At 51.3% G+C, this 27,552-nt stretch overlaps 1 protein-coding gene across 3 annotated transcripts in view; it reads left to right on the forward strand.

Annotated features, from left to right (window-relative positions):
• The window catches only part of LOC107189637 (protein gustavus), a 168,502-nt gene that overhangs the window by 65,098 nt on the left and 75,852 nt on the right, over nt 1-27,552 (forward strand). For 2 of the 3 annotated variants that reach the window (XM_015578213.1, XM_015578212.1), the window contains exon 1: nt 10,269-10,705. The exons of the other annotated variant lie outside the window; for it this stretch is intronic. In XM_015578213.1, the coding sequence (XP_015433699.1) occupies nt 10,269-10,705 (437 nt within the window). Of the gene's footprint in view, nt 1-10,268; nt 10,706-27,552 lie in introns of those variants that run through there. 3 annotated transcript variants of the gene reach the window in all.

A 27,552-nucleotide genomic window follows, 5' to 3' on the forward strand; every position in this document is an offset into this window, starting at 1 on the left:
GTGGCGATAGCGGGATGGGGGTGTAGGGGGATGACCGACGGGCGAGGGAGAGACAGAGTTCGAGGCGCGGAGGGTGGTTTTTGCCGAGGGTGCTCTCCGGCTTTTTCATAACCGGCGGAAGGGAAGGGTTGCGCAGACAATGGATCTTCATCTAAATTGTAAATCGTACGTTGTAAAATTGTAAATGATCATTAGTCCGCGTGCTCTCTATCTCTCTTTCCCCTCCTCTCGGTCTCGTCGATGCCGCGCCACGATTTATATTAGCTTTTCAACGGCCGGGGTCTGCTTTGCATACAACGACCCTCGCGTTACACCGTTCGATTCGCTTTAACCGACCTCGCGCGCCCCGTCACGGATCGTTCGATCGCGGAAATACCGTAGGCAATTTTCCCGTCGACGATTTCCATTGCATTCGCGGTATCGTAGCGCCAGGTTGGTCGCCTTTCGTTCGAACGAGGACGAAGTCGAAAGGGTTTCCCGTCGAACGATGGAACGAGACTCGGGGAAACTCGAACACATCGGATATCGAAGCAACCTTTCTACGTGGGCTCGAAATCGAACTTTGTGGGGCTGCGCGGAAGTTCGATGAAGATGGCCAGGAGCTTTCGAGTCGCTTCACGCGCTGCGGCGACGAGAGGGTAACCCAGCCAGAGAGAAGAAGCGGAAGAAAATCGGAGAAGAGGTTGCCTCCCGGTGGATTTGCATTTTGATAAGAAATCTCTCGGAAAGTTTCGTACGAGCGACTCTCGGCTACCTCTTCCTCTTTCGCTCGCAACGCGACAGATAAGGACGAAGGTCCTTTTATCCCGGATCCTCGCCTGCATCTTCCGGCCTTGCATCCCTGCCTCGACCGCCTTCTTATTCTTACCTCATTACCCTGGATTAGCTAGTTATTCGTAGCGTTGCTGGAAAATCGTTTTTCCTCGAAACACCTCGATTAAAATGTGGATCGAAGGTATAATTCGATACATATATTGCACGATGTTTACGAGATAGTAGAATCGGTTCTTGCATTTCCTCGTTCGTTTCAGCAGGACCGAAGTGTCGTTAAACACGTTCGCCGCACGGAAAAACTCACGGGGGATTTCGCGTAGTGTCAATTAACCGATCTCCCGGGAACGATAAACTCCAAGGACGCTGTCGGAATAAAAAATTCAGAAACGAAGTTTCCATCGGGATAGCTCCTGGGACTCATCGAGAGAATTAATTTCCTTCTTTCGCGTTCGCCATTCGCTTCATCCCCTCCCCTCCGTGTTTCTTCTTCCGTCGAAGCCGAGTCTCGAGACGCGAGAGACCACCTTTTAATTGCTCGACTTTCGTCCAAGTCGAGAAAATCGAAGGCCGTTTACCGCGCGGTCCAGAGAGTCGACCGGAGAGGAGGATCAGTCACCTCTGACATTACGAGCCAGGACACGCAGCCATTATCGAGGTTGCGTTGCGTTTGTCGGGATTATCTTCCCTTGTGACACATCACTGGCGCCGTCGAATGGACGAGCTAACGGTTTTCCCCGGAGTGGAACGGAGGAGAGCCCACGATGACAAAGACGATGCGTGGCGAGATTATCGACGAGGTCCCTCTTAAGAAATCACGCTGCGGACTCGTGGATGCATAGAAAAATAACGGAAGAATACTCCAAGCGTGGTTCCAATGGAACCTGGATGGTCGCACAATGTCGATCCTTTTCAGTCCCACAGAATTCCGGAATAAAGAGTATCGATCCTGCAGTTGATACCGCGGGGGTGATGGGACCAACCCTCGTTTAGATTCCAGTAATTATCAAACTTCGCTACGCGAGAAGAGAACACCGTGACGAGCATCCTCGAATCGCTGAACGCTCGAACAACGAGACCAAAAGGGGTAAAGGAGAAAGACTGAAATGAAAAAATCGCGGAAAGGTTCAGGAAAAAAAAAGGGCGACTGGGGGCAATTAAGGATATTGGTAGCTGCAGCGAATTAACGACCCTGATGCGACTGTAATAACGAAAAAACGCGCGCGAACGGATCAAAGTGTTATATTTAACGAACGCCAGCTGACCCTCGCCACGAGCCTTTAACCCCGTCGCTCGATTTTTACGCGTGCGTGTTTCGTTCCACGCACGTGAGGAGCGTGTGCCGGGTCCGATCGATGACTGAAAAAAAAAGTGCTCTGTTGCAAACACAACCCCGCTGGATATCTTCCTTCCGCAGAAGAGAATAGTGTGCGTTCAACCCTCGTCCTCTTCAGTCTCTTTTCCGCGATCCGCCGTTTATATCAATGAACGGAATTGCTGTGTTTTTTTTTCACGTACGCACTTTTTTGCGCATCGCGATCGGTAGACCGAGAACAGGAACGAGAGGGACACACGGAATTTACGCGTTACTCGGAGAATTTCGAACATTCCCCCACTTTTGAAAAATATACGAATCTATTTCTAACACAGTTGAAGTTAATAAAGAAATATTCCGTCTGGGGGTAACTTACTCGTCGGAACTCCGTCAGCACACGAGGCGTGTAAGATCACCGAGCGAACAATCCTTCTTCTCCGATGTGGAACTGGACGGAACCGAGTATAGATCGTTGGTTAATTTTCCCCGCGTTCCCATCGATCACCCGGACGCTGCTTGTTCTCCAGACAGTCCAGTTTTCCACGTCTCCGGCAGGAAGAAAAATATTTCCGAGCGGAGGAGAGAAGGTTGTTGCACGACCGCCGCCGCCATCGTGTCGGATAAATTCCGTCCCCGGCTTGAAATTTCGAACGATGCTATCGCGGCTCACCGGGTAGCACGCCCTTCGGGAAATATATACGATCCTGGGCGTCCGTCACTTTGAAAAATGACGTCGCTCTCGGCTTTTCTGCCCCCGGAGGGCGAGGAAACAGAGGGATAGGGGCGGGGTGGGTGGATGAAAAAAGAGAGCGTGGAAACAATGCTTCGATGCGGAGGGCGAACTGCGAAAGGAAGAGAGGAATCCGCGCCGAGAGGGTGATCGCGAGAGAGACAGAGCTACTTTGCATCGAGCCACTCACCCTTGCCGGTACTTTGTGCACCGTCTCGCCCATCCTTTCATCCCCGTGGCTTATTTTCGACGGGAGCGGAGAAACCCTTGCCTCGATACTCGCGTTGTCATCCTCGACTGCGACGAGGATCATACCCTTAAACCCCATTGCGTCGAGAATATCACGTGCTTTCAGAGAAGACGAGTTCTTCGATTAACATTCGCGGCTGATAACTCTGTCAGGGAGATGACGCGATTCCACCGTGGAATCTGTGAATCTCAGTCACACTCGAACAGTATCGACCCGTTCCCCTATTTGGAAATCGAGTTACTTACTCCCCCGAAACGTTCCCCCTTTCCTTCGCGTCTACAATTCGTGTCTCGCCTTCTTTTCCTTCGTTAAACGTTCCAGTTTGATGGCAACAGTCGCGTATACACGGCGTTTGGCCGGTCACATGCCGCGAGTAACGCGACGTCCGGCGTATCGATTTTTCGTGGGGGATGCTGCGGACCATTGCGATTTTTGCATCTCCGCACCCCTCTCTCTCGAGCGGACAACGGCAGGAGGGGGGACGGGTGAAAAGGACGATATCAACGGGACTCGTGTTTTCATCGTTTTGTATTAACACGCTCGAGGAAAATGTGTTTTCGACTTGCTGTCTAACCGAAACACGATCGAGGGAGGAATGAGTTTGCCGTTACGGAGAAAGAGGAAGAGGAGGCAAGCTAGAGAATGACAGAAACGAGGCAGACTCCTTTCGTCGGCTTCGTTATTTTTCTTCCGGGTGTAGCTTGCCCCTTAATGGAGGAACAGCGTTCGATTTTCCGGACGAACGGACCACCGACTCTTAAATATTCAATTCGCCGCGTGTCTCGTCTAGACCTTAGTTTAGTTGTTTCATCGAGCTTGCTCTTCCTGCACGCCTCTCTCCCGACGACGACGAAAAATAAAACACGTTTCTTGTTTCGTCGCTGCGAGCCACGAACTCTGTATAATCCGTGGGTATCGGGTGTGCGGATGAAAATGACGACGACAGGAACGACGAAGCGGAACTCGAAGCGTACCCGGCGATTTCTCTATGGCCTCTCTTTTCATAAATCTTTCATCGAACGAGAAGCCCTCCCTGGTCGAAATTAGCGGCAGCTCTCGATGGTGGTGGTGGTGGTGTTTTAACTTCAATTTGCATGCAAAAAGTCCCGGGCGTAGACAGGAGCGACGCGGACGAAAAAACGAGAACGACGAGGAGTGTGGGAGTCTCTCTCTCGATCAAGAGGATTCTCTTGTCACGGGTAGAACGAGTCGCGATATCGTTTTGATCGAATCGGGGGCTTCCCTTTTTCTTCTCGGCTTTGGGGGTGGCGGCGGAGTCGACGCCACGGAGGGTCGCGCCCGTGGACTCTCGCGAAAAGAAAAACTCGAGGAGGGTAGAGGGGTTGGGTAGGATGGGTGGAGAGGACGTTTCTTTCCACTTGTTCGTTTGCTCGCTGTCTTTCTCTCTCTCTCTCTCTCTCTCTCTCTCTCTCTCTCTCGCCTGGGTCCTCTTCTCGCACCCGGTGCCGGCTTTAATCGATATTACCCGCTCGTGGAAAATTGGACGTTCGCGAAGCAGAAATAATTAGAGGGGAGTTCTTCGGTCGCCGTCGGTGCCGCGGCGGAAAATGGGGTGGAAGACTCCTGAAGGAAATCGTGATTTCATTCGCCTATAATGACGAACAGTTTGAGGAGAAAGAGACAGTTTTCGCCCCGCAGCCTTTCGAGCTCGCTGTGAAAGGGGAATCAAAGGAGAGGAGATGTTCCCTGGAGAACTCTTTGCGAACGAGCTCTCTTAACGCCGACGATCTTCTTTTATTTTCATTCTCGTTGTCCAGTTCTTTTATTTCGTCGGTTTTGCGCTGGTGGTGCAATTACAATATCTTAGTATGTAAACTCGATAGACCTTTCCAGGCACGATTTACTGGATTCGACGCGTTCGACCTTCCTCCAGCGCGACGAAAAAAGATAAACGCCTTTAATTTCTCCGCTATCCACCGTTAAAATTCCACCCTTGAATCAGAATCTCGCGCGAGAACCGGGACAAACACGCGCGTAGCACACCCTGGAAACGCATTCTTTCTCTCCCTCCGAGTGTGGCGCGACGTGGCTCGCCCATCCGCACACCCATAAACAATGAGGCACAGAGTTGAAAAGAGAGGAGAGCCGGTGGCGTTGGCGCGGCAACCGAACAGCCGTCGTCGAAAGATCCACCTCGTATCTGGGTGGATCTTGCGTGCGAGAGTGTCCTTGCCGAAAGGGGGATGTGAACGGCGAGAGAAGGGAGAAACTAGCGAACGGGAGAATGGGCGAGGGTGAGATAGAAACGGAGTGCGCGTTTGCGAGGGAGGCGAGACGAGAGGAGAGAGTTCCGCGGCGGCGACTGTGGATCAATAGGGGTGGTTTTCAGCGGCGCGCATGCGAAACGGGTGAACCAATGGTCGCGCGAGGGTAGTTTCGACGAGCGGTGCTCTGCTGCCCTTGGGCGAAGAAGGAGGCGACAGAGTGCGCGGCGACCAGGGCCGTCGACGAGAGAGGGCACCCTCCAATGAGAACATTCCACGTTGGACTATTTTTTTTTCTTGCTACCCTTTTTCGCTAATTTGTTTCTTTTTTTCGTCGTTTCGACTGGCGAAACCTTGCTGGCCCGGCCTGTCGTATCGGGAAACTCCGAATCACCGATAGAGAACTGCTAACGGGAAGACGCGGAGGGAACTGGAAGCCTCGAGGATTGAACAAGATCGCGCGCGTACATCGTGAAAACCGGTTGGTTTCGGAACACGGAGACGGTCGGAGAAGCGCACGATGGGGGCTGGGTGAAAATAAAAAAGAAAAATTCGTCGAACCTGTCCGTAACAGTTTCGTATTCGCGTCGGGGCGCGTGCACGGCTGTTTGTCGAGAGGACTCTACGTTGTCCGGATATGCATGCTTTCCAATGTCAGACAAGAACAGAAGCCTGTTCGTACGGATATCACGTATCGGCGCGACGCGTAGCATGCAGATTTCTGCATCTCTCTGTCTTCGTTGGTCGTGTTCGTGCGGTGTGCGGCCAGGCTCGGTTGGCTGCACGGTTAGCCTCGACTTCCCATGAACGACTGGGCAAACCGACAACTGTTTCACGATCGAGGAACGCGATAGTGTATTCCTTTTTTTTTTCTTTTTTCTTTTTGTTCTCCGTCTCGAATATAACTCGTCACGGAAAATTATGGGGAATTTTCCGAACAATCGGCGGTGGGGGGGTGGGGGGAACGAAGCAATTACCCCTGGCTCTGGTCCATTGAAACGGTTTATTCATCGCGAACGCCATTGGAATCCAAGAAAGCTTCTCGAGTTGGTGGTCCTTCGGTTATTTTTACCATAGTTTTTTTTTTTTGTCGTTCTCGAGAAACTACCCTCTACGAGTTCTCGACCCGAAAGACGTCACTGCCACGCCACGGGGTTAGTCGTCTTGGTCGAAGGGTGAAAGACCTTCGATCGAACGAGCGGCTACTGTCCATGAATCGTCAAGCATGCTCCTTACACTATCATTGACGACAGTTACGCGAATTACTCGCAACCGTCGATTAAATCCGTTGACAAAGAACGATACTTTCTTTACGTTGCTCTATGACGAATACCCGTAACGACGGAGTCCTTCGACGAGGCTGAATATTAATAAGGGAACGTAGCAATAGCAACTTCTCTCGTCGAGCGTATCTATGTATATACGTTCCGCGGGGTGGGTTATGCACGAGCGTGGAATATTATCGTATTACCGTCGTTGCCATAGAATTCTGGCGCACGCTTCTAACACCACTACCGTTACTGCTGCTGCTGCTGCTGCTGCTGCTATATGGAAACGGGGGATTTGATCCTATCGCTTTGCGTTTGCGTTATCTAACGTATCGATATTTAACGAGTGGCTCTCAAAGGCACCACCGCGGCTGCCATCATAGTGGCTGGTTGCTGTTCATCCGTGCGCGGGCGCGGATGATGCACGTCCTCGTGAAACGATTTTCCCTACGAACCGCTCCGCTAAGCCGTTCGTAATTAAAGGATTAATCGTACTCCGTGATTACCACTCGCCAGGCGTCGAAAGGATCCTGCGCGCGACACTCGTCGCTCGTGTTCTTTTTTTCACACGCACCGATGTAACATCCGATGTGTCTTGTTACATCTTATTCTGGCCAGGTAAAAAAGTGTTGGCGAGATTACGTTTAAGAGGTTGTCGTCACGTAGGTATTTTGCGGCGAACGTTTTCCAGGTTGACAGATTTCACCTGTACAAGCTTTTATCGAAGATTCCCCGAACTGTCGGCGAGAACAAATTATCGACTTGTCGCGTCGTGGGACGAAGCGGGGAAGACTGGTCGCGGGCGTTAACGAGAGTAAACGTGGAAATTTATTTACCGAGTAGCGGAATCGCCACCGATAATTAGCGGTTACGAGCTCCTCGATTTTATCGTGGCAATAATTGAAAATTGCTTTGCACTCCGCAGTCTGTCTTTCTCTCTCGTTCTTGCAACACGTTGAAAGGGCACCTCACGATCGGGACGATCGCAGACTCGGGTATCGGCCGCCGTCGATCTCCTTGTTACCAATTAGTCCATGGTTGTAACGGGTGATTATGCGCTGCTCGAGCACCCCATGATAGCCCGTTGTCAATAATAAACGAGGGAAGAGATTCCTCTGGATGGTACGTCGTACACGGACACGATCGATCGATTCGGACGAAGGTCGCCTCGAGACATCCTCTTAAGGATAGTAATCCGTCTCTCCTTTGCTCGACTTTCCGTCCTCCTGGTGGACCCTTTGGTCGGGGAGGAATTCGCCGTTTGACATAAATATGAGAGAAGACGATAAAGCTTACGATCCACTTCTGTCGATTGGCTGAGGTGTTCCAAAAGTAACAGCTCTTCGTTACCAGACAATTCCATGTATTTCGTAACTGATATCGAAATCTTTTTCTAATTCAACGCGTGTATATATCTAAACGGAGACGAGATCCCATCGTCAGAAACCAGTCGCCATGGTCAGTGATCCGTGACGACATTGGTTAGCACCTGTGTGTATAGACATCGCGAGGAGAGGGGGTTTGCGAAGGCCAGGTGTAAACGACCCACGCGACCATTCACCCTTCTCTCCAACCCTTCGGTAAAATTTCACCGTGGCAGGTGCAGCAGGCGTCGTCGTGTCCGGAACCGAGATAACGCTGAATCGGTTGGATGACGAGTTCCCCGATTGAAATTCCGTGGCCGGTTCGCGCTCATTAGCGGGTTCACGCTGTCACGAATGGTGCAACGGCTAATTGCGTATCGGTGCTAGTCGATTGAAAATTATCGCGAAATCTGTCGGGGGGAGGGCAACGGTGAAACGTCGCGAAGGATACGAGAAAAAAGGCGACAGTTTAGGTTCCAGTCGATGGAATCGCAATAGCACCGTATTGGCCCAGAAAAATCTGGCAGCAGGCGGTGAAGAGAAAAGGGGGAGAGGGGGAGAGCAAAAAAAAATGAGCGAGGGAAAGGCTGGCTCTCACCTTCGCCGGCGATCTCGCAATTACCGTAGTCACGAGGATGACCAACGTTAAATTTTCAACCGGCCCCGATAGCCCAAGATATTAGCAGGCCCTCGCGATCTTTCGACTGACATTTAAACGTTGCTAAATGGGTGTTACGGCCGAGAAAGGCTGCGGACAGTACGGGCCGAGGAAACTTTAAATTAGCCTTGTTTCTGGTGGTGTTTAATATTACTCGAGGATGTCTGGGCCGGGGTTAAGAGCCCCAGTTAAGACTAGACGATACCATTTGTCGTACAACTGATCGTACAATCTAGATCGCTTCGACCTGTGCAACTTGTACGACAAATCTTATCGTCCATGGGAGCCTTTGCAACCGTGTTCTAAACATTCCATCGAAGCTAGTCGGCACCACGGAGAAGAAAACTTTTGAACACTACGTCGAAATGTGAACACGTCCCGTATCGCGTGCACGGGAACGTTACCGTATCTACAACAAAACCGCACACTTGGAAGTCCACTGTCCTCGGAGCTGTACCCATCCGAGAATCTCACGGTGTCGCACTACGAGAACATTCTGGTGCAGCTTCCTCAGCCGGCCTCGATCTCTGACGACGGGGCAAGTTCTTCTGTGCCCAGGCCGCGAAAAACTGGCCGCTCGTTAGATTCTCAATCGCAGCGAAGAGGAAACAGCGGTGTCGTGTGGACTCGTGGGGAGCGAACTCGCGTGGCCGCGCCGCGCCATCGAGAAAAAGAGTCCATTTGCCACGTGATTTGACCGGTGGCCAGGGCGGTTAACGAGCAGACGCGCGGGGATGGTTGGCTGGTCGCCGATGGAGACGGTTCTTCTCGCTGTGGCGCCCCCGTTTTGTCAGTTCGGCGTTTCTTTTTGCGCGCAGCCTCGCCTTCCCCGTGGTGGCGGTTGATGTCGACGACGACGACGACGGTGACGACGTGCGCGCGCGCAGCCCAGTTTGAAATTCGTGGCGCGCCGCGTCGCGCGGATTCTCCTCGGGGGCTGTGTGCGCGTTCCTTCCTCTCCCGGCTTTCGTTCCACGTCCGTTCGTTCGTTGGGTTCGTTCGCGTTCGCTCTCGTCCGTTCGGCTCCGCTCGTGCAAGTCGATGTAAGGTCGGTCGGTCGCGGGAGTGTCGTCGTGCTCTCGCGAAGGGAGTGCCACCGCGCGGTCTTCCCGACCGCCTTTGCCTCGATTCCGGCAAAAAGAAGTAAACAAATACATACGAGGAGGCTAGAGCCGGGCGGATCCTTAGGATGTTGCTGTTTGCCCTAGTGACGGGTGTCACCGTGGCCCAGCGGAATCCACGACACGCGGCCACGTTTCTTCCTTGATCGAGGAGTGTCCCCCCCACCAAAAGAGACCTTCTTAAGGACTGTTCGGAACGGTTACCCCGAGCAACGTCCGAGTGTATCTTGTGGTTCGTGAACGTTTTCCATCGATCGACACAGAAGAGCCCACCGGAGACACGAGGACAAGGGCAAGTAAACGCGAAGTGGGTGTACGGAGGATATTCGTTTGATATCTGTCAGCTTTCGGACTGAACGGTACCGAGGATCGAGAGTCACGCTCTTCTCGTCGTCTGTTTTCGGGAGTGTGACGAGCGATCGTTGAGAGTCCCAGGCGTGTCCTCGAGTTGACAAACACCACGGTGTGGGGAATAGCCGAGAGACAGACGCGTTGTCATCGAAAAGATGACGAGACGCGTCCGGGGCCGGTAGTTCGTGGTTGGGCAGGGATGATGTCCCCGTGACATGTTACCCCGTGACCATTGCTGGCGCGACTACAACGTCCTCCGCGGAGAGGGTCGTCCGCCGGTGCACGGATCGGCCGAGGATAACCGGCGATCGTCGTCGGTGTCCTATCATCCACGTGGGGTCGAGTACCGGCTGCTACCAGTGGTGCAGCTGAAACCCGACTTCGGGATCCCGTATGTCCTCTGCTGGCGTGTCCCGAGCGCGATCCAACGGATCCAGATACCTCTTCAGCATCATCACCATCATCATCAGCACCGGCAGCATCGGTATCAACACCACCATCGTCAGCGACGTCGTCGTCGTCGACAGATTCAGGGAACACCTCGAAGGTACCCTGCTGTCCCTTTCGCGACCACGGCGAGGTATCCGTCACCGTACGGCTGCGGTTTGCAGCACGGCAACCCCCTTCCCGCGGTGCCTGGTATGGAAACAAGGTGAGTACCGGAGAATATAGTTTCAGTCGTGCTCGAAGCATCTCGCAGGAGATGCGCATGCCAGCCTTTGATTATTATCGTTGGCAAAATTGTCGCACGCTCCCCCGGCGTCTCGTTCCGCGCGACACACTCGGATATTTCATTGTCCTGATTAGGACGCGCCGCCGCGGGGCACCCGAAGGAACTTTGGAAAATTAAGTTTCATCGTGGCTGAATTGCTGTCCTCTTTGAAGTTTCGATTAGTTTCACTTCTGTACCCCGAGATTTCCTGAACGTCGCGCGTCCCTAATTGCAGCATTTCTTCGCGCTGAAACCTTACCGTTGGATAGAATTTCTTATCGAGGTGCTTTGGAAATCTGGTCGGAAGGATTCCACGGAAGAAAAACCGACGAAGGTCATTTCTGATATGTTGGGCAGCTGGGTGAAGGCAAGATGCAGTTTCGCCAATCCCAATTCCTTCGCGTTTCCCAATTAAACGCCTCGACGCTCCTAAGTTCGCATAGGAAACACTTCGCTCCACGAACTATCGAGTTTACGCGATATGTTAATAAGGGCCCCCTCCACGTTTTCTGGACCCTTTTGCCAGACTACGCTGTGTCGTTCGGCAGACCTCCGCGTTCGTCGAGCACACAGCACACCCTTGTCCGCTTCTGACAGCGAAATAGAAACATTTCGTCGTCACCTCACGACTACGAAATTCGACGCCGAACAGGTGTCGGCACAATGGCGGAGTAAAGTTTCCGATTAGCATACAGCGTGTGGCCGGAGTCAACGTTCATTCCCTCGACCTCGCCAGGGCGATGGTGTACAAGCACGTGTCGAATCGCGCACCGGTTGTCTCCTGGATCCTCGTAAACCTTCCTCCCTTTCTATATACTTCGTAATTCAAGAGAAATTCATCTTCGTAAGTCACGTCAAAAAGATACGATACTACGACTCCCTACCCCATTAAGTCTTGGCACGCACGAAAATTCGACGCTCCCCAGCACCGTTCGCGTCTCTGTGTGGTTTCTTCTAACAAGTCAAAAAACTAAGTCGACGACGCCTGCTGCGCTCGCTTGTTCGTTCTCGACAGATTTCTTCGTTCCACGACCTCCCGCTGCTCCGGACAGTGAACTCCAAGACGAGGCGGGCAACCGTTTCTTTGCAACCAGACTCGAAAAGTGGAGCGATCCCCATCCCGACTGTCTTCTCCACCCGCGTATCCGACCGGAATATTAATCGAGCCGTTTGTCCGCGAGCTCTTATGATCCATAAATAATATTCGTGCTGAATACGTTTCCGAAACCGTGCTCGAATATCAATGCGAGCTAACACCCCGACACGCGTAACCCCATTCCCTTCAGGTGAATTCTAGGCGAACGTTTCTTCATTCTTTATTTTGCTTTTTAAATGATCTTTGGTTCGAGAGTCTTCTTTTTCGTCGACGGAGAATTCGTTACGCGTCGTCGGCGGAAGAGCTACGGGGAAAAAGTGGCAAGAATCGCGAAGCAGAGTAGAAGGATTTTCGCTGACCGTGTTCACGGTAAACCATTTCCGGCAGCTGAGCTGGCAACTGGCCGCGGTTTAAAAGCTCTCTCCCCCGAAGCTATCAGCGATTTCTTTACAAGTTTTTACGTCCGTCGTCCCGCGAGCCGTCCGAGATGGAAAGCATTTCTTCGATGAATCCCTCGATTAAGAGCTTCGGTGGGTCTGTATTTTTCCCCCCGGTTGTTATTACCGATCGCATTCGAACAACTCCATGCACCGGTTCGAGAGAGACCAGAAATGATTTTTCGATCGCCATATTTCTCTGGAGCAATTTGTTTTCAGGATGATCGCGATACACAAACACACACGTACACCCGTCGCGTCGTCCTGTGATCATTGTCATCGACATGCGGTAAAAAATATCGTGAATCGTATCGTCGTCGGTGTGCGTCGACAGAGTTGTTATTGCTCTGGTTAAAAATGAACGAGCTGTGTCGGTCGGCGGTGACCCACACCGTAGTACATACACAAGAGACCCGGCAATTTATCAAACATATTAAGCGTTATTCATACCAGTGACGTGGCCGCAGTCGCACGATAGACGACGGGGAATATTCAATTAACGCCGTGTGTGTGTGTGTGTGTGTAGGCCGACACCTGCCAATTCCTCAACTTTTTCTCTTTCTCCCCGTGTATACATAATTCAGCCTGTACTGTCGTTGAACGTGTCTCTCTGTGTCGCATTGAACGATTCGAAAACCGAGAGTAGACTTATCGCAGGTGTTGTCCACCAACCCGATAAAAGCAAAATTTAGTTCGATATCGTACGATAACAAAATGTTGCTGCTTCGTGGGCACCGAAATTTTTATCGGTTCACCTGAGGGGAAACTTTCGTTTCCACCGGGTCGTTCTTATCCCCTCGGGTGTATCTGTCTCTCGAACTCGTAAAGTTGCTACAATTTTATTCGAGAAGGAAAAGCACAAACGGTGCCCCTCGACCATCGGGCGTTTTAACGTATCGACCTCTCTCTTTCATCTCGTGCTGCCCTTCGTTCCTCGGCGAGGCGGCGACCTCTTCGAAAACTTCTCGGGGCCCGTTGAAAGATTTCACGGACATTCCAGCCGGCCTATATTACGAGCGAAGCGATTTATGCGGAGTCTCGGCCCGATTAGATACACTTTTTTATTTTTTATCACGGAGATCTGAGCCAGCGAACGAGCGGGGCGGCCATTACGCTAGGTCGGCCGAAGATTCATGAGGGTACACCGGTTTCAAGGGAGCATGTAATTTCTGTGGTCGCCAGGGGGATGGGAGGAAAACTGGCGTCGAAGAAAATTCTAATTTTTCAGGGACGCGTTCGTGTGCCAGGGAAAGCGGCAGCGGGGTCGCGGCTGAAATTGCAACGTTCACGAAAGCCCGGCCAGCCGTTATCGATCCCCTCCGGCTTGTCCGTGGTGTTACTGGCTCCGCGCGTACGTATGTATGTACGTGCTCGTTATCGCCCTCTTAAAGCAAACGACACTTTATCTGGATAAACGGTGAATAAAACGGACAGAGAGAAACTAGCCTGATACCGTACGACACAGAGATTCCTGGTCATGACGTCCCTTCACTGGGACAAGTTCACCCTTATTGCGGATTCAGACGCAAGGGAGGGATGAATCGTGGAATGCTTGAGATTTTTTATTCTCTTTTTTAACTCTCCTCGGTTCAGGCGCCTCCACTCGGATCATCCGGTTTCGATTCTCCGATTTCCCGGCTGGCGTGTGTTTGCGCCTCTAGGTACGCTCGCGAAGAGACACCAAAGGAAGGTAACACGGAAATTGACCTGCTTAGGCGCGCGTAAACACATGTACAGTGGAACAGGTTCGTCTTAGTCAGACATCGCGCATCGCAAACACGAGGAGTTCGGAAGGCGTTGCTCGGTTGTTTGATGTGATTCCGAGTACAAAACGATTGATTTCGTTTCCCTGATGATTACAATTATTATCACGATGAAACTGTTCACACAATGACACAAGATTTATCGAGGGTGTCGCAATCGGCGCGGTTATTAATACACCGACTTCGGACGGGATTCCTTCTGCACATCCGGTGGGAGTCTTGTTCGGTCTTAACCTTTACCACGCAAACACGTCGATTATGTATCATTATCGCGGCAATTAGAAATTCATTGAACGACCGGGCAAGATGAATGATTTTCTAATAGCCAGTCTCCTCGACGGTGGCCAGGCGGGAAAATGTTAAACGACGGACACCATCGTGCGTTCTCTCTGGAAAGGATGCACGTAATTGAAAAACTAGCTGCGGGTACTGTTCGATGAGATTTTTACGAGACAAGAATAGAATTCTATCGAATGAAGCTCGACTGGATCTTTGGACTGTGTTATTTCGACGCGATCTATACGTGTGCTCCGTTTACATTGTTCGGGAATATCGCTCGATGTCACGGTCGGATTTTGCAAAAGCGTGCTACACTGGGAATTTAAAACGCGTGAGAGCGGAAACTTTTGGAATTTTTCGACCGTTCCGAGAACCGAGTACAACCGAAACGATTAATGGAACGATCGAACGGTCAACCCACTTTCTCTCTCCGAGGACAAGCTTTTTCGCCCAGTCCTCGTGGCAAATCGTTTCAACGCCACTCCGTGGATCCCGACTGTGCGAATAATATAAACTGTTCGAGAAATGATCTCAACGTCGTGAGAACGACGAGGAATTTCTATATATTGTACGCAGGCGTTGCGCCGTTTTTTCCCCGCTCAGGTGTATCGAGCTGGTTGACTTTGAGTAACTGCGATCGATCTATCGATCGCGCGGTGGCGGGACGAGGAGCGAGTCTCGTAGAGTTCCGATCTCGCGAGATAGATCGCAACGGTGGGTTCGCGGTCTTTGCCAGCCGCCCAGCCGCGAAGATCGATCGGCCAACGCCGGGCGAAAGGCTCGTCGTCGGTGTGTGTGTGTGTGTGTGTGTGTGTGTGTGTGTCATTACGTTTTATCGCAGGCATTCTCGTGTGACGTCACGAAGCTATTTTCGATTACGCGTACCGTTACTCGCAGGGCCCAGAAGTGCGACGACCCGGTTCACGACACTGAAATATTGCCCCTTTCAAAGACGGACGTGAATAATTTTGCGAGCACAAATTTGGAATTTCGTGGATTCAGGCCGTACCCATCGCGATCGATCGTGCAGTCTCTGCACATAAACGGTGGAAATAGATTTTAATCGTCCTTCTCTCTCTCTTTCTCTAGTCGCTATCTGGATACGAAATTTCAACTCGATCGACGGAATAAGGGTAAGCGCACCTGTGCTCGGCGAAATATGCAATCGTGTTTATCGAGGCACAGAGAAGTTTTATCTACTCCGTTAAATCGATGGAATACGACAGTCACTTCGTGTTTTCACTTATCACACGCGTGTACTGTATATACATGTATACACGCGAAGAGGCTTTGCAGCAGCGACTTGTGTTTTTGCGCGCGTCACAGTCTTATGCACCTGCGGAACTTATTTGGAATTACGTATTTCCGGCGAACGCCTCCTGTTTGTGTGCGCGCGTTCCACCTTTCCCCGCCCGCGGACTATCTCGTGTTCTCTCGAGGAAATAATTATTTACGATCAACGAGTCTCTCGTTGCCGGTAAGATTGTTCACCGGGTAATTGCGGCAATTACTCGATATTTTCGAGCACGGTCTAAATACGGACGTAAACAGAAGATCGCGTGCCGCGGTCAATGGAACGTGTTCCTCCGGTACCGATGAAGTTTCGTTCGGTTCGCCACTCGACGCGTGAAAAACTCGTTCGATCGTCTGATCGTCGAAGGTACAAAGTAAATTTTGGGAGGGAAAAGAAGCACTGTCTCTCTGTAGCGAAAGCAAATTCGATTCTGTTCTGCGTATTTATAATATTACGTTCGTGTAGCCGCGCGCACGTTTCGGTCGTGGCTGTACCAGCGGATTTATTTGCACGTTAATTTCCGTCGGGCGGCGGGATGCGCGCGGCTAGATTAAATTACCAAACAAAATCCCTGGTGCACGTGCACCGGCTCGACGGTCCGCAAGTAACAACGATCAAAAGCGGGGCCAGCCCTGGTGCCAATTTGCGTCACGTGTGATTTAGTCGCGTGCTGCTGGATGCGTTCGCGCGAAACGGAATAGCGGATCAGTAGGTAAAACGAGAAAGAGGGCACCCTCAAAGACGCTAGGTACCGTACCCCACCTCTGCGCAACCTCGACGTCGAGATCGTCGTTCTTTTTTCCCACCCGGTGAACACGGACGCTCCAATTATAGTTTTCCTCTCTGTGTGCGCGCGACAGAGATTTTCACCGACGAGATTTCATCCGATAAACGTCCCTTATTTATCGCGTGTATCGAGGGAAAGAAAAAAGAAGGTGACGGTGGTTCTTGGGTTGGATGTTCCACGCGGTTTCCGGTAAATTAATGTTTTATCACGGTGGTTCGCCGCCGCCGACAGTCTGTGCCACAGAGGGGCCGAGACATCGAACAGATGTTCTAGGAGAATGCTCGAAACGCTGCAAAATCGTTCGGTCGATAGTCGTGTCTGGTTCGAGGGAGGAACAAACGCTCGTTGGTGAACGATGCATTCGCGAGAGAATAAAAAAAAATATAAAAATACAGCCGGATAGCGATACATACAGCGGCGAACGGGAAATTTCTAGTTAAAACTATGCTGGAGCCGACTGACTGCAAATTGCTCGACTCTGCACAACCACCCGATGGTTCTCAGTCGATCGCGTGCATACGTTTTTCTCACGCGAGGCCTCTGAAATCCTTTTGCAAAATCATTTTAACCGTGAAAGAATTGTTTGCACGGACAATGAAACAAGATGAAATGGTATATCGCCTGTTCCCGATGAATTTTAACGGGTTGTCAATCCGCGAAGACACTCGGAATCCGTCGAATGAGAATCCCTGTATTAAAGCAGACGGGTCGCGACGTTGCCGCGCCTCGTAGGTCTCACTCTTCTATCGACCGGGCGGCGTTGCCAGCTCCTTTTCCATGCCTTTATCGCCCCTTTCCATGCAGCCCTCTACTCGCCTCCCTTCCTCCCTTTTCTGCTTCTCCTCTTTCTTTGTCTCTCCCTTCGCCACGTTCTCTCTCTTTCTCTACCTTTCCCCGACGGCTCGCCATATTTCTCTCTTTATCCGTACTTCGAGCTACGAACCATCGGACCTACGCTCGCCTCTCCGTCCCTCTGTCTTTATTTATTTTTCCCTTCCCCGCTCATCGCCGTCACTCTTCTATCTGTCTCTCGCTCTCCCCGGCTCGACCGTCGTCTCATTCACTCCTGCGTCCCTGGTCTCGTCTGCGCCCTACCTCTTTCTGCCCAGCTGTTTAACCTTCCTAGGGCAGATGCCGTCGCCGCTGCGCGGGTTAGGTGCAACGTCACCTTTATCGTACCTGTGTGCGGTGTTCCCCCTACCCTTCCCCACCTGGCCATGCCTTGTTTCGTCTCGTCTCGCCGCCGTTCCCTCTGCTTGCTCGTTCGTAATTACCCCGATAAGGGCAATCCGGCCACCGAAGGGCACAGTACGTCGATCGAACTCGTCCTCGATCCTTTCTTCTTCCTGCCGGGGGAAGCTTTTCCCCGGAATCTCGGTCTTCGAAATAACCTCTACTCGTCGTTCAGTCCTGTCTCGAACCGAGAAGCGCAACGTTTTCACGCGAGTATATAGCTGTTCAAAGAAGTCGAATAAGAGCACACCAAGACGGCGGCGGCTGCTCGTCCCCAGCTCGATTTTTCTAAAGCGAGCTCCGACGGTCTACGTTCCGTCAGCCTCTATATTAAACGTTCGCCATGAAAGAAATATGAAACAGATGACCGGCAATCCCGAGGTCAGCTCGGTCAATAACTTCGTTATACGGGCCAGTTAAAGGCATTTGCTTCGATCCCGGCCAGCACTTGCGAGCCACCGAGCGTTGCCTCTTCTATATACGCGATGTTCCCGTTGTCTAGTGTCGTGTGAATTGTTCGAATAACGCTGGAGCCCAATTAACTTTGAAGACAAAATCAAGTTTTTGGCGATATACGTTCGTCGACGTTTCTCTCCTCTCTGTGGGTATTTCGTAAGCGCCCGCAGGCTGCACGGAATAAAGAAAGCAAGAGTCGTTCGATCCGTTCTGGATGGCACGTTTTCCATCGGTCCAGAGAGGCCCCGGCTTCGCCGTCGTGTACTCTTCGAGTTGGTCCCCCTCCGATTCGCGTTGGTCCCCGGGTTAACGTAAACGATATCTTTCACGGATCTCGCGACGTGACTCACCGTTGTATATCAGCTCGTAGGTGGAGGTCGAAGGGCACACCGTGGATCTGGGACGGGGGCATCCCAAGGGGGAGAAGAGAAACTTCCGAGGACGTCCATCTTCTCGTGGTAGGTTATAGGTATATACTCTCGCTACCACTACGAACGATGCGACAGTCGATCCGTAGGACTTTCGAATAATACCACGAGGTCCGAAAAGAACTTTCGAAAACAGATAATTATCTCAGGTGTGTATATACATATATATATTTCGAAGATGCTCGCTCGTTATCCCGTTTGGCACGGTTATTCAACCGGTCGATCGTAGATTACGTTCTTGGCGTGCGCGCGCGCGCGCGCGCGCGCGTCTCACTGTGAATAGGAATTGCCCGTTTACGTTGCCGCGGTTTTTCGGCACGTAACCAACTAGGTACGAGCTAACGAGCTGTAACCAAATCGCATATTTCACCAGCGAATATGCGATCGTATCTTGGACGACGAGAACCGCCAAAGGTTAGTTACCTCCATGTGTGCATGCCTCTCCGGTTCCACATTGTCCATTTCGTGGACTATTTAATTTCCGCCCTGATCTTTGAACGAAACAACCATGAATATGACAGGTCGTTTCTCAACACGAGCAACAGTGATGCAAACCACGAAAAGGGTTTCGTTATCGAGCTTAACCGGCTCTTCCACGAAAAATCTTTCTAGAGCTCGACGAGTTGGCCCGCAAGGAGTGTACACGTCTCGGAGTATTAAAATTTAAATCTTCGAGCTCCCCCTTTTTCCTCGGTGAATCCAGGCACCTCTCTTTTGCCGGCTTCCTTTTGCTCCTGCATCGACGATTCTCGCGGAAGACGCGCAGGGGCCAGGGAGGGCAGGTGGGATGGGTAGAAAATTCGATACGATCTCTATTCGCGAGCGTCGAGAATTCCCGTCGAATTCCTAGCTCCCGCGAAAGCTCCCGTGGAGCTTGGCCAAATTCGTGCCAGCGGAATCGCGTTCGAGTCGGTTGCAGGCTGCGCGGAATTAGTTTCTTCGAGCTGAGAGATTCACGGTTCGGCTGATGGTAAGGACCTGGAATGGTACCTATAACAGTCGGATCGCCCAGAAAATAGAGGAGCGAGGAAAAATAGGAGAGTGCTTCGAGGAGAATCCCGACCGTTCTCGGGATACGTAACTCCCGTGTGTGTGTGTGTGTAGTTGCATCCGGTAAGAACGTGTTTCATTCGTCGGAATCGATGAAGATGGAACATAAGTAGCGAAGCGTAGGAGGGTTTCACCGAAAGCGGGAGAAAGGTCAGTGGACCGTCATCATCGATGGGTTTACCTACAGCGAAGCTGAGCCCCGGGGACCCCTCACGGTCGGGGACGCAGCCAGACGTTATAATGTCGTGTAATGAAGATTAATCTCGTCTAGTAAGCACCGGCCCATTCCTGTATTCATAAATCAATCGCATCCGTCCGATTATCATTCAAATCTGACTGGGATCTTCGTCGACGACGATGCTCGGTCCCGCACAGCTCGAAGCACGCAGACACACACGCACGCGTGTAAACTTGCATGCGATCGACAAATCCCTGGCCTGGGATCGCAACAGAGAAACGGAATTATCGACAATAGGCGCGACGAAGAGCGGCGTCAGCCCGACCCGGTCGATCGTGTACGGCTTTTCCCGTGTTTGGAAATCCCGGAATCGTCGTGCCGAAAATTATTTGTGTAATCCGACGTTGTCCAGCGAAGGCATGCCGTGATTCGTCACGGCTAATTGTTTACCAGAAACGAAAATCGTCGCGTTATTATAAGCCTGTGGGGAGGATAACCCTTTCGCCTCGTGTTCCATTATCGGGAAAACCTTTGAATAACCCTAGTGCGTATGGTGATCGAAAATTTCGCATATGTTTCGCGATCCCCTTCTATTTTGGAAATCCCAAGGCAGACACACAACCACGCACAAGACTCGCTGGGCCCAGTCGTAATCCGTCGTCTGCCACGCTTCGTTCCGTGGCTTAACCGTTCCCTGGAACGAATACCGTCGCGTTTCCCGGGGTCTTTGTAACCCTTTCGCTGCCAGTTCATCGCCGGGAGAGAGGTACTCCGCTAATCCTCAGAAAGCTCGAAACTCGAATTAAAGCGAAGCCTCTTCTTCCTCCTCCTCTTCCTCTCCGTAGACGACTTTAACGGACGAATTTATTAGGCAATAATTTCCCGCGGCTTCGCCTTTGAAGACACGCGAAACCGACACAGAACATTTCCAAGGCCACGTGCCCCGGAACCTTCACCTCCCAATCGGACATTTTACTTCTGGAGACCACGTAATTACTCGAGGAAACGCAGTTACCTGCGGTGAATCTTATCGCCTCTGGGATAAAGTACGGATACGCTCGTTAATCCGATGATCGTTCGTCAGGAACGTTTATTGGTCGTTCTAACGCCTCCCCATTGAGCGTATAATCGCGCCTGTAAACAGTCCTCTCTCTCCCTCGCACTCTTTTTTTCTGTCACCTGCTTTTCGAAATTCAACGTCGACAAAAACGTTGGTTCAGGGGGAGAGAGAGAGAGAGAGAGAGAGAGAGAGAGAGAGAGAGAAAGAGGAAGAGGGAGGGAGCAGTGGTTCGTTATCTCGCTGACTCTTATTCGCAGTTACGTGGCTTATGATAATGAACGAGACGAATATATCTGCGGATTCTCTTTATGGTCAGAGGAACTCGGCCGGTTAACTGATTTCAACGAGATAGCACTCGGGACCGACCTCTTGGCCTATCCTTTATCTCGCTCACTCTGTGTGCACAGAAAAGATACTTTATAAAACGGTACCATTTTTTCCTTTTAATCCGCCGTTCCTCGAGAGTCCCTTTCTACGTGGAAAGAGTAGTCGCATCGACGGTTCCCCCCCGTATTACGTTTCATCGACGCTGCTGCTACTGCTGCTGGGGGCTTTGAGTTGCGTGGTTTGCGCGTAAAACACAACGAACGTAAAATAGGTAACCATCGACGGAGCCGTGCGCGCGCTCGACGGGGACTTCAAAAGACAATGGAGCTCGTTTTAATCGATGACATCCGGGGGATGGATGGATCGATCCGCGGTCGGGATAGCAATACGTTCTCGTCGGGGGATAATGAGAAGCAGGGGGGGGGGGGGTCTACCGAAGAAATATTGCCGCGAGAAAGACGCAGGACGCAACTGAAAGGGCGCCACATGTCCCTTTTCCGAATACAATCGAGACTTTCCCTCCGGTGCGCCCGAAATAACAATAATAACGTCTGATTCGGTGAAATAGTGGAATCTCGGGGCACATTACCAGCTCCTCCTATCCCATTCGTGTGTTTCTCTAGCGGAAATATTCTCGGGCCGTCGAAATCCTCGGTCCATCGAACGATCGATTTGCCTTTCCAAATTCAGCGTTGAACGACAAGGTCAACCGAGAGTGGGGAATGAAAAAACGGTTCCTGCGAAAGTGAAATCGAAAATCCCCCTCCTCCCCTCCCTGGAAATTTAATAATCAGTCCTGTCTGGACGACGAGATGTTTTATTCGTTACACAGGCGAAACGGGGCTATTAATAATCGCAATTGTTTACTCGTCAATATTTGATCAACACGATTAATGTGTATGCCGGTAATGCCTGGCGCGCAAACAACGGTAAATATCGCGAGACACGCACGGGATTTTGTACGCGCGAGCCGTCTCTGCGGTGAATTTTATGCGCGTTATGAATTTTAAACAAACGCGCGTGGTTCTGCCACGCGTGCTTTCGTTGCGTTCGCAGTTTCGAGGGAATTAAAGGGAGAGTGGAATTAAAGAGAACCTCGTGGGGTAAAGGGTTTGAAGAATGTGCAGTAAATCTACGATGAATGTTCGAAGGCTCCTCGGGACTGAACATTAAATATTCCAGAAAGAAATATCTTGAGAAGCCTTCGAACACTCATCTAGGATTTACTGTACGCGAAGATTGTACATTTTCTTCACCGTTCTCTATCGAATTTATGCACCTATTCCAGAGTTCGAAATAAGAAGGGAGCAGGGGAAGAAGAGTCCGTCGCATTCCCTCGTCAACCCAATGACCGCAAACACTCCGGTCCATTTAATATGATAATCGACGATGCGAGATCGAGTAGAGGTTCGTCCTGTCCCGATGTACATGGAAACCGGTTCCTTCATCCTTGGGACCGAAGAGCCGCCGCGCGAACGCGGCTGAATGAAAAAGAGAGCAACAGAGAACAGACTTACAGGGGGGAGAGGAGAGAATTTGTCGCCGGAAAATTACCGTGATGCATCGTGGTAGCAGCGACTGCTGCTGCTGGATCGTTGCTCTTCCAGTTCCCCGTGTACACCAGAGTCACGAACACGCGTTTGATTAAAATTCGTCGCTTCCGGTTTCCATTGATTTATATCGTTCAACGAGTATCGAACTGGACGTCGTGGATCGTTCGAAAATCGCAACGGCGATTCGACTAATCTTTCAGCGAACGCTAGTAATTCCCGAAATTGTGTACCGTACCACCATTGATGGAATCCGATGAGGCGAGAGAGACACGGATTATACCTCGGGGTGCAGCAGAACGCACAATGGCGGGGGGTGGGGTGGCTCGTAAATCTTGAAATATCGCTGTGGACGCTCGATTAAATCCGTTCGCGCGCGCGCTCGTTTTCGCACGGTGACAATTAAAAAATTTATGATCGCTACTTTCTAATTACGCCCCGATGCCGGCGGCGACGACGGCGATATCGGCGACCTGGCAAAACTGTGCTCGCTCACCGTATATCTTCGTTCGTTTTAACGGCTCGGCACGGTGTTACCGGACCTGCATCGACGGCGGCTCGTTAATTAGGAAGTTAATTCCCGACGACAACGTTAACGCGCGTACGCCTCTCTCCCCCCACCCCCCCTCGGCGAACCGATCGAACGAACTCTCGCATATTAATTACGTTCGACGAGTTGCAACAATCGTAATCGCGCACGCCACTCACCTTGGCATTTCTCTCGAAATGGATACGCGTGTCGGAACAATGGTCGTCGCTAATAAGTCGCCGACTAATAAGTAATAAACGCTTACTCGGAACCTCGAGCCTGCCGTCTGGCCTTTCGTCATCCTTCGCGTTAACACCTTCGCGGTCTCTCCTGTCGGCACCGTTGTTACGACCCCTCGCCAGATTTTCTCCAAAAGTTCAACGATATAACATTCACCTGTATTCTTCGGTGAAGTTACTATGCCACAATTGCCCCGTCGATCATCGTTCGAAATAAATTGTTCGCAACGATAAAAGGAGAACACGAACGACGAGCAAGCAGTAGCATGGCCTTTTTCGTCGTCGAACGCCCGATGACACCGTCGAGATATCTTCTTGGTGGAATTTATGCGACAATTAGGCTAATACAGGTACACCTGCGCGTCGCCGAAAATTGCCGGTCTCACGCGGGGATGTCGATTATTTTTTTAATCGGTACTGGTTACGGACGTCTTAAGAATCGACTGGTTCCACGTCGATCGTCTGGCCGACGAGCCTCTCCTCTCTTTTTCTCTTTGGTTGCGACACCTCGTAAATCGCCGCGATCGAACCGACGACCGGTTGTTCCTTTTGCTTCCCGAAAGGCGCGCGCTCTTGCATAATTTGTTTTGCATGGTAGACTGCTGACCTGGTCCTCTCGCGGCGTCTCGCGGTACGAAACAGGCGGATTGCGAAACGGAGGATGAAAGAAAAAAAAAACAGCGGCGCGGAAAAAAGACTGTGAACAAAGGGGGGGGGGGGGGGGGGGGGGGGGGGGGGGGGGGTGGGAGCGGTGGCGGCTCTTTTTCGCGAGCTGGCCGCCATCTTGGAAACGTTCTCTCCCTCGACGGTCGCAGGCAAGGGCGTGGGCGCGTTGCAAACCCAGGGAATTTAATACTCTCGAAATGTCAAACGTCGAAGATAAAATGTCGTCGTGGAACGGCCGCGAACGTGCCCGAGTCGACTCCTTTTTTCCTTTCTATCCCTCTCTCCCTCTGTCTTTCGCTCTCTTTCCTGTTACGCTGTTCCTGTCCCCCGGGGTTTTATGGACCGGCCGACTCGCGACGCGGACACGGTTTCCAGTTACAAATTCGCGTAGCCAGGACCCCCCTCTCTGTATAATACCCGCTTTCGTTCGGCCCGGTGAAACTTCGTGGACGTATGGAATCGTATTCGTCTTGTTTTCGTTCGTTCGAACAATTCCGCGTGAAACCAACGCGCTGTGTATAATTCACTCGGGGAACCAGTTTATTACAGGTAGTGTACCGCGCGGTGATCTACCGTGGAATCGTCCGGATCCATTAATAGATTTAATCGGTAAATGCAACGCTCGATAAACATCGCCGAAAGTTCACCGTCGCTAATCGATGGCGGTAGTTGTGTACACGCGTGCAGATTTTGTTTCGAGTAACAGGCATAATATATCAGTCTCTGTATTCTCATGGTATATTGCTCGAAGATGATTTTCGATTTTCATCTGGATCCGACAGAGACGTTTAACCCTTTCGCTCCTGGTGTCGGGATGAATAGTTTTTTTTTCTGTAAATTCCACATTTTTTTCTTGTGTATTCATCAAGGGTCACATTCGTGAATTTCTGGTTCGCGCAAGATTATCGTACTGGCGAAACACTCACCGGTAGCGAAAGGGTTAACGGGACGGGTTTCGTCGGATGGATCGACGGGATCTCTCCGGCCACGAATGGTTTTTCGAACGATTCCCAGGGAACCCGATCTGGTGCATCCAGCGGAACGAACGAACGTACGTACGTCATTGCACGACAAAAACGTCAAACCCCGTAGGCCTCTGTCCTCGTGAAACCGCAGAGCGTCTGGACGCACGTGTTCCGGTTAACGTGTGTCTCGCATATGTACAACGTTCAGCCTCGGCCTGAAAGAAGTCAACGCGTGGAAACCCGTCGTTGCTTGTCTCGTCCCATTTCGATTTGTTCGATCGTGTTCGGTAGCACTCCAACCGGTCAGCCCGCGATTTCGTCGACGAACAGAAGCGCCAAGCCACTCTGGACGATATGTATACGACGATGTATCGATACTACCGTCGAACTAGGCACCAGCAATTTCGACCAGGCAATTAAAACAACGTTTCTCTGTTCTTTTGTTCCAGGTAAGCCGGTCTCCGCGATATTCACCTCACGGCCCTTTTATTCGTGAGTATACGTGACTCGACTTTTACATTCCCGGTATAATACAATAATTTCGCCGGTGGAACGGGTCCGAGGAATTCAAAGAACCGAAACAGGATCAGCATCTGGAAACCTGTGCGAATTTAAAAGTGTTCCGTCGATTCTCGACCCGCATTTCTCACGTTCATTGCCTTCCTATTTGGAAATTTGGTACGTTCGAACGAGTGCCAGAATTCGCTGCTAGACGAAAACATGCTAGTTTCGATCGCTGTCCAGAGGACAATTCCGTCAAAATTTCAACGGCTCGCGATACATTCAATCGCGAGGATATATCGTGATCACCGAACGTTTCGACGATGCATTTGCGCTCGACGAAATGTAAACACCGTGGGCGATACGCACCGGCTGCGTCGAGCGAGAGATTCTGCCGTTAGCATGGCGAGGTTGCCGGTCAATTAATCGGTCCCCGGTATCAATTTGTCGGCTATCCGGGAATCCTGTTTCCGCGCGGACGATCCCTGTTTCGTAGTCGCGAAATCTTTTTCTCGGGTACGTTACTCTTGACAAAAGGTTAGTGAAAGGGTGGATCGTGGCCAGAGGGCTGACGGGGTGATGGGGAGAGGAGGGGCAATAAAATCGGTTCAATCTATGCATCTTCGAGCGGGTATCGTTAGCACGAATCGTTGCCGATGACGTCAGCCGTGGCCAAGTCTGGTCACGAGACCAGCTGTTTTCCGACATCTGCGCCCCTCCGTGTCCTAACAGAAGTATCCGGCTAGAAACTAGCTTTATGTGTTCACTTTTTCGAAATGAGATTCGATCTTGATAGCGAATACTGCTTTAAAAGTAAACAAGAATAAGCCGTTTCCGACTGGGAGCTCTCTCTCTCTCTCTCTCTCTCTCTCTCTCTCTCTCTCTCTCTCTCGAAAATCAACGATGACAATTACACGTGGCTCGTGACAAACGCACAGGCGGATTGCACGGTCTCGTAGCTCGATAGAAAATCGCCGTTTGTTTCTCCCGTTAAAAAGTACTGGTAATAAGCGGCGGGTCTCGGGGGCTCCTACGATCCGAGGCAATGGCGATGGCGGTGGCGGGATGAGGAGGAAAAGCGGAAACAATTAAACGGCTCGTGGCCCCGCGAGAACTCCATATGGCCGGTAAAAAACACGAGGCAACGATCATAATTAACGTCGGAATAATTACACGAGGAAAGAGAGAGAGAGAGAGCGAGCGACACACCGGAACCGTTCGATTGTTTGCGCGCGCGCGCGCGCTCTCTCTCTCTCTCTCTCTCTTCCTTCGATCGAGCGATTCTCGCGATTGTCGTTCAAGAGGGAAATTTGACAACCGTCGCGCGACAGAGATCGAAATTGAAATGTTCATTGTGACCGTTCCACGGTCGAACAAGTGGGGAACACCTTTTCAAAGGTAGCTTCGGAACGGTCTCTTAATACGAAGAGACTATTTGCACCCTCGAATTCGAAGGATATTTCTAGGGGGTTCGCGCACCTCCCCGAGAACTCGTGAAGAGAAGAGGAAAGTTTGGCGAAAAGTTCGTCGGTTGGATGGAATTGAATTCACGACGGCTAGCCTTGGAACCGGGGATGGAAACTCGGTGGAAAATTTCTCGTCGAGAACCACCCACACGCCCTGCCCTCACCCCTGAAAAGCGCGATTTTTCATTGGAATGCTCGAGCCCGGAGGACTCAGCGCGGAACCGGCGTAAATTAAGCATTCCGTTTCAATTATTTCACGCGATTATTCGACGCCCGGGAGGAAAGTTTTGCCGGCTAGCAAACCGGAGAATTCGTCGAGAGATCCGCTTTTCTTCGGCCGAATCCTTCGTCTCCTCGCGTTAACGAAATCGTCCAAGTTTCCATCGACACGAAATTCTCGATGGCGAGAAAGTCATGATTGCATTTTTCATCGGTCCATCGAACACCGAGGACACGGATCTCGCGGGCTGTTCTTCCGATCGA

The sequence above is a fragment of the Dufourea novaeangliae genome, unplaced genomic scaffold (genome assembly GCF_001272555.1).
Source record: "Dufourea novaeangliae isolate 0120121106 unplaced genomic scaffold, ASM127255v1 scaffold165, whole genome shotgun sequence".
In the NCBI taxonomy this organism is placed as follows: domain Eukaryota; kingdom Metazoa; phylum Arthropoda; class Insecta; order Hymenoptera; family Halictidae; genus Dufourea; species Dufourea novaeangliae.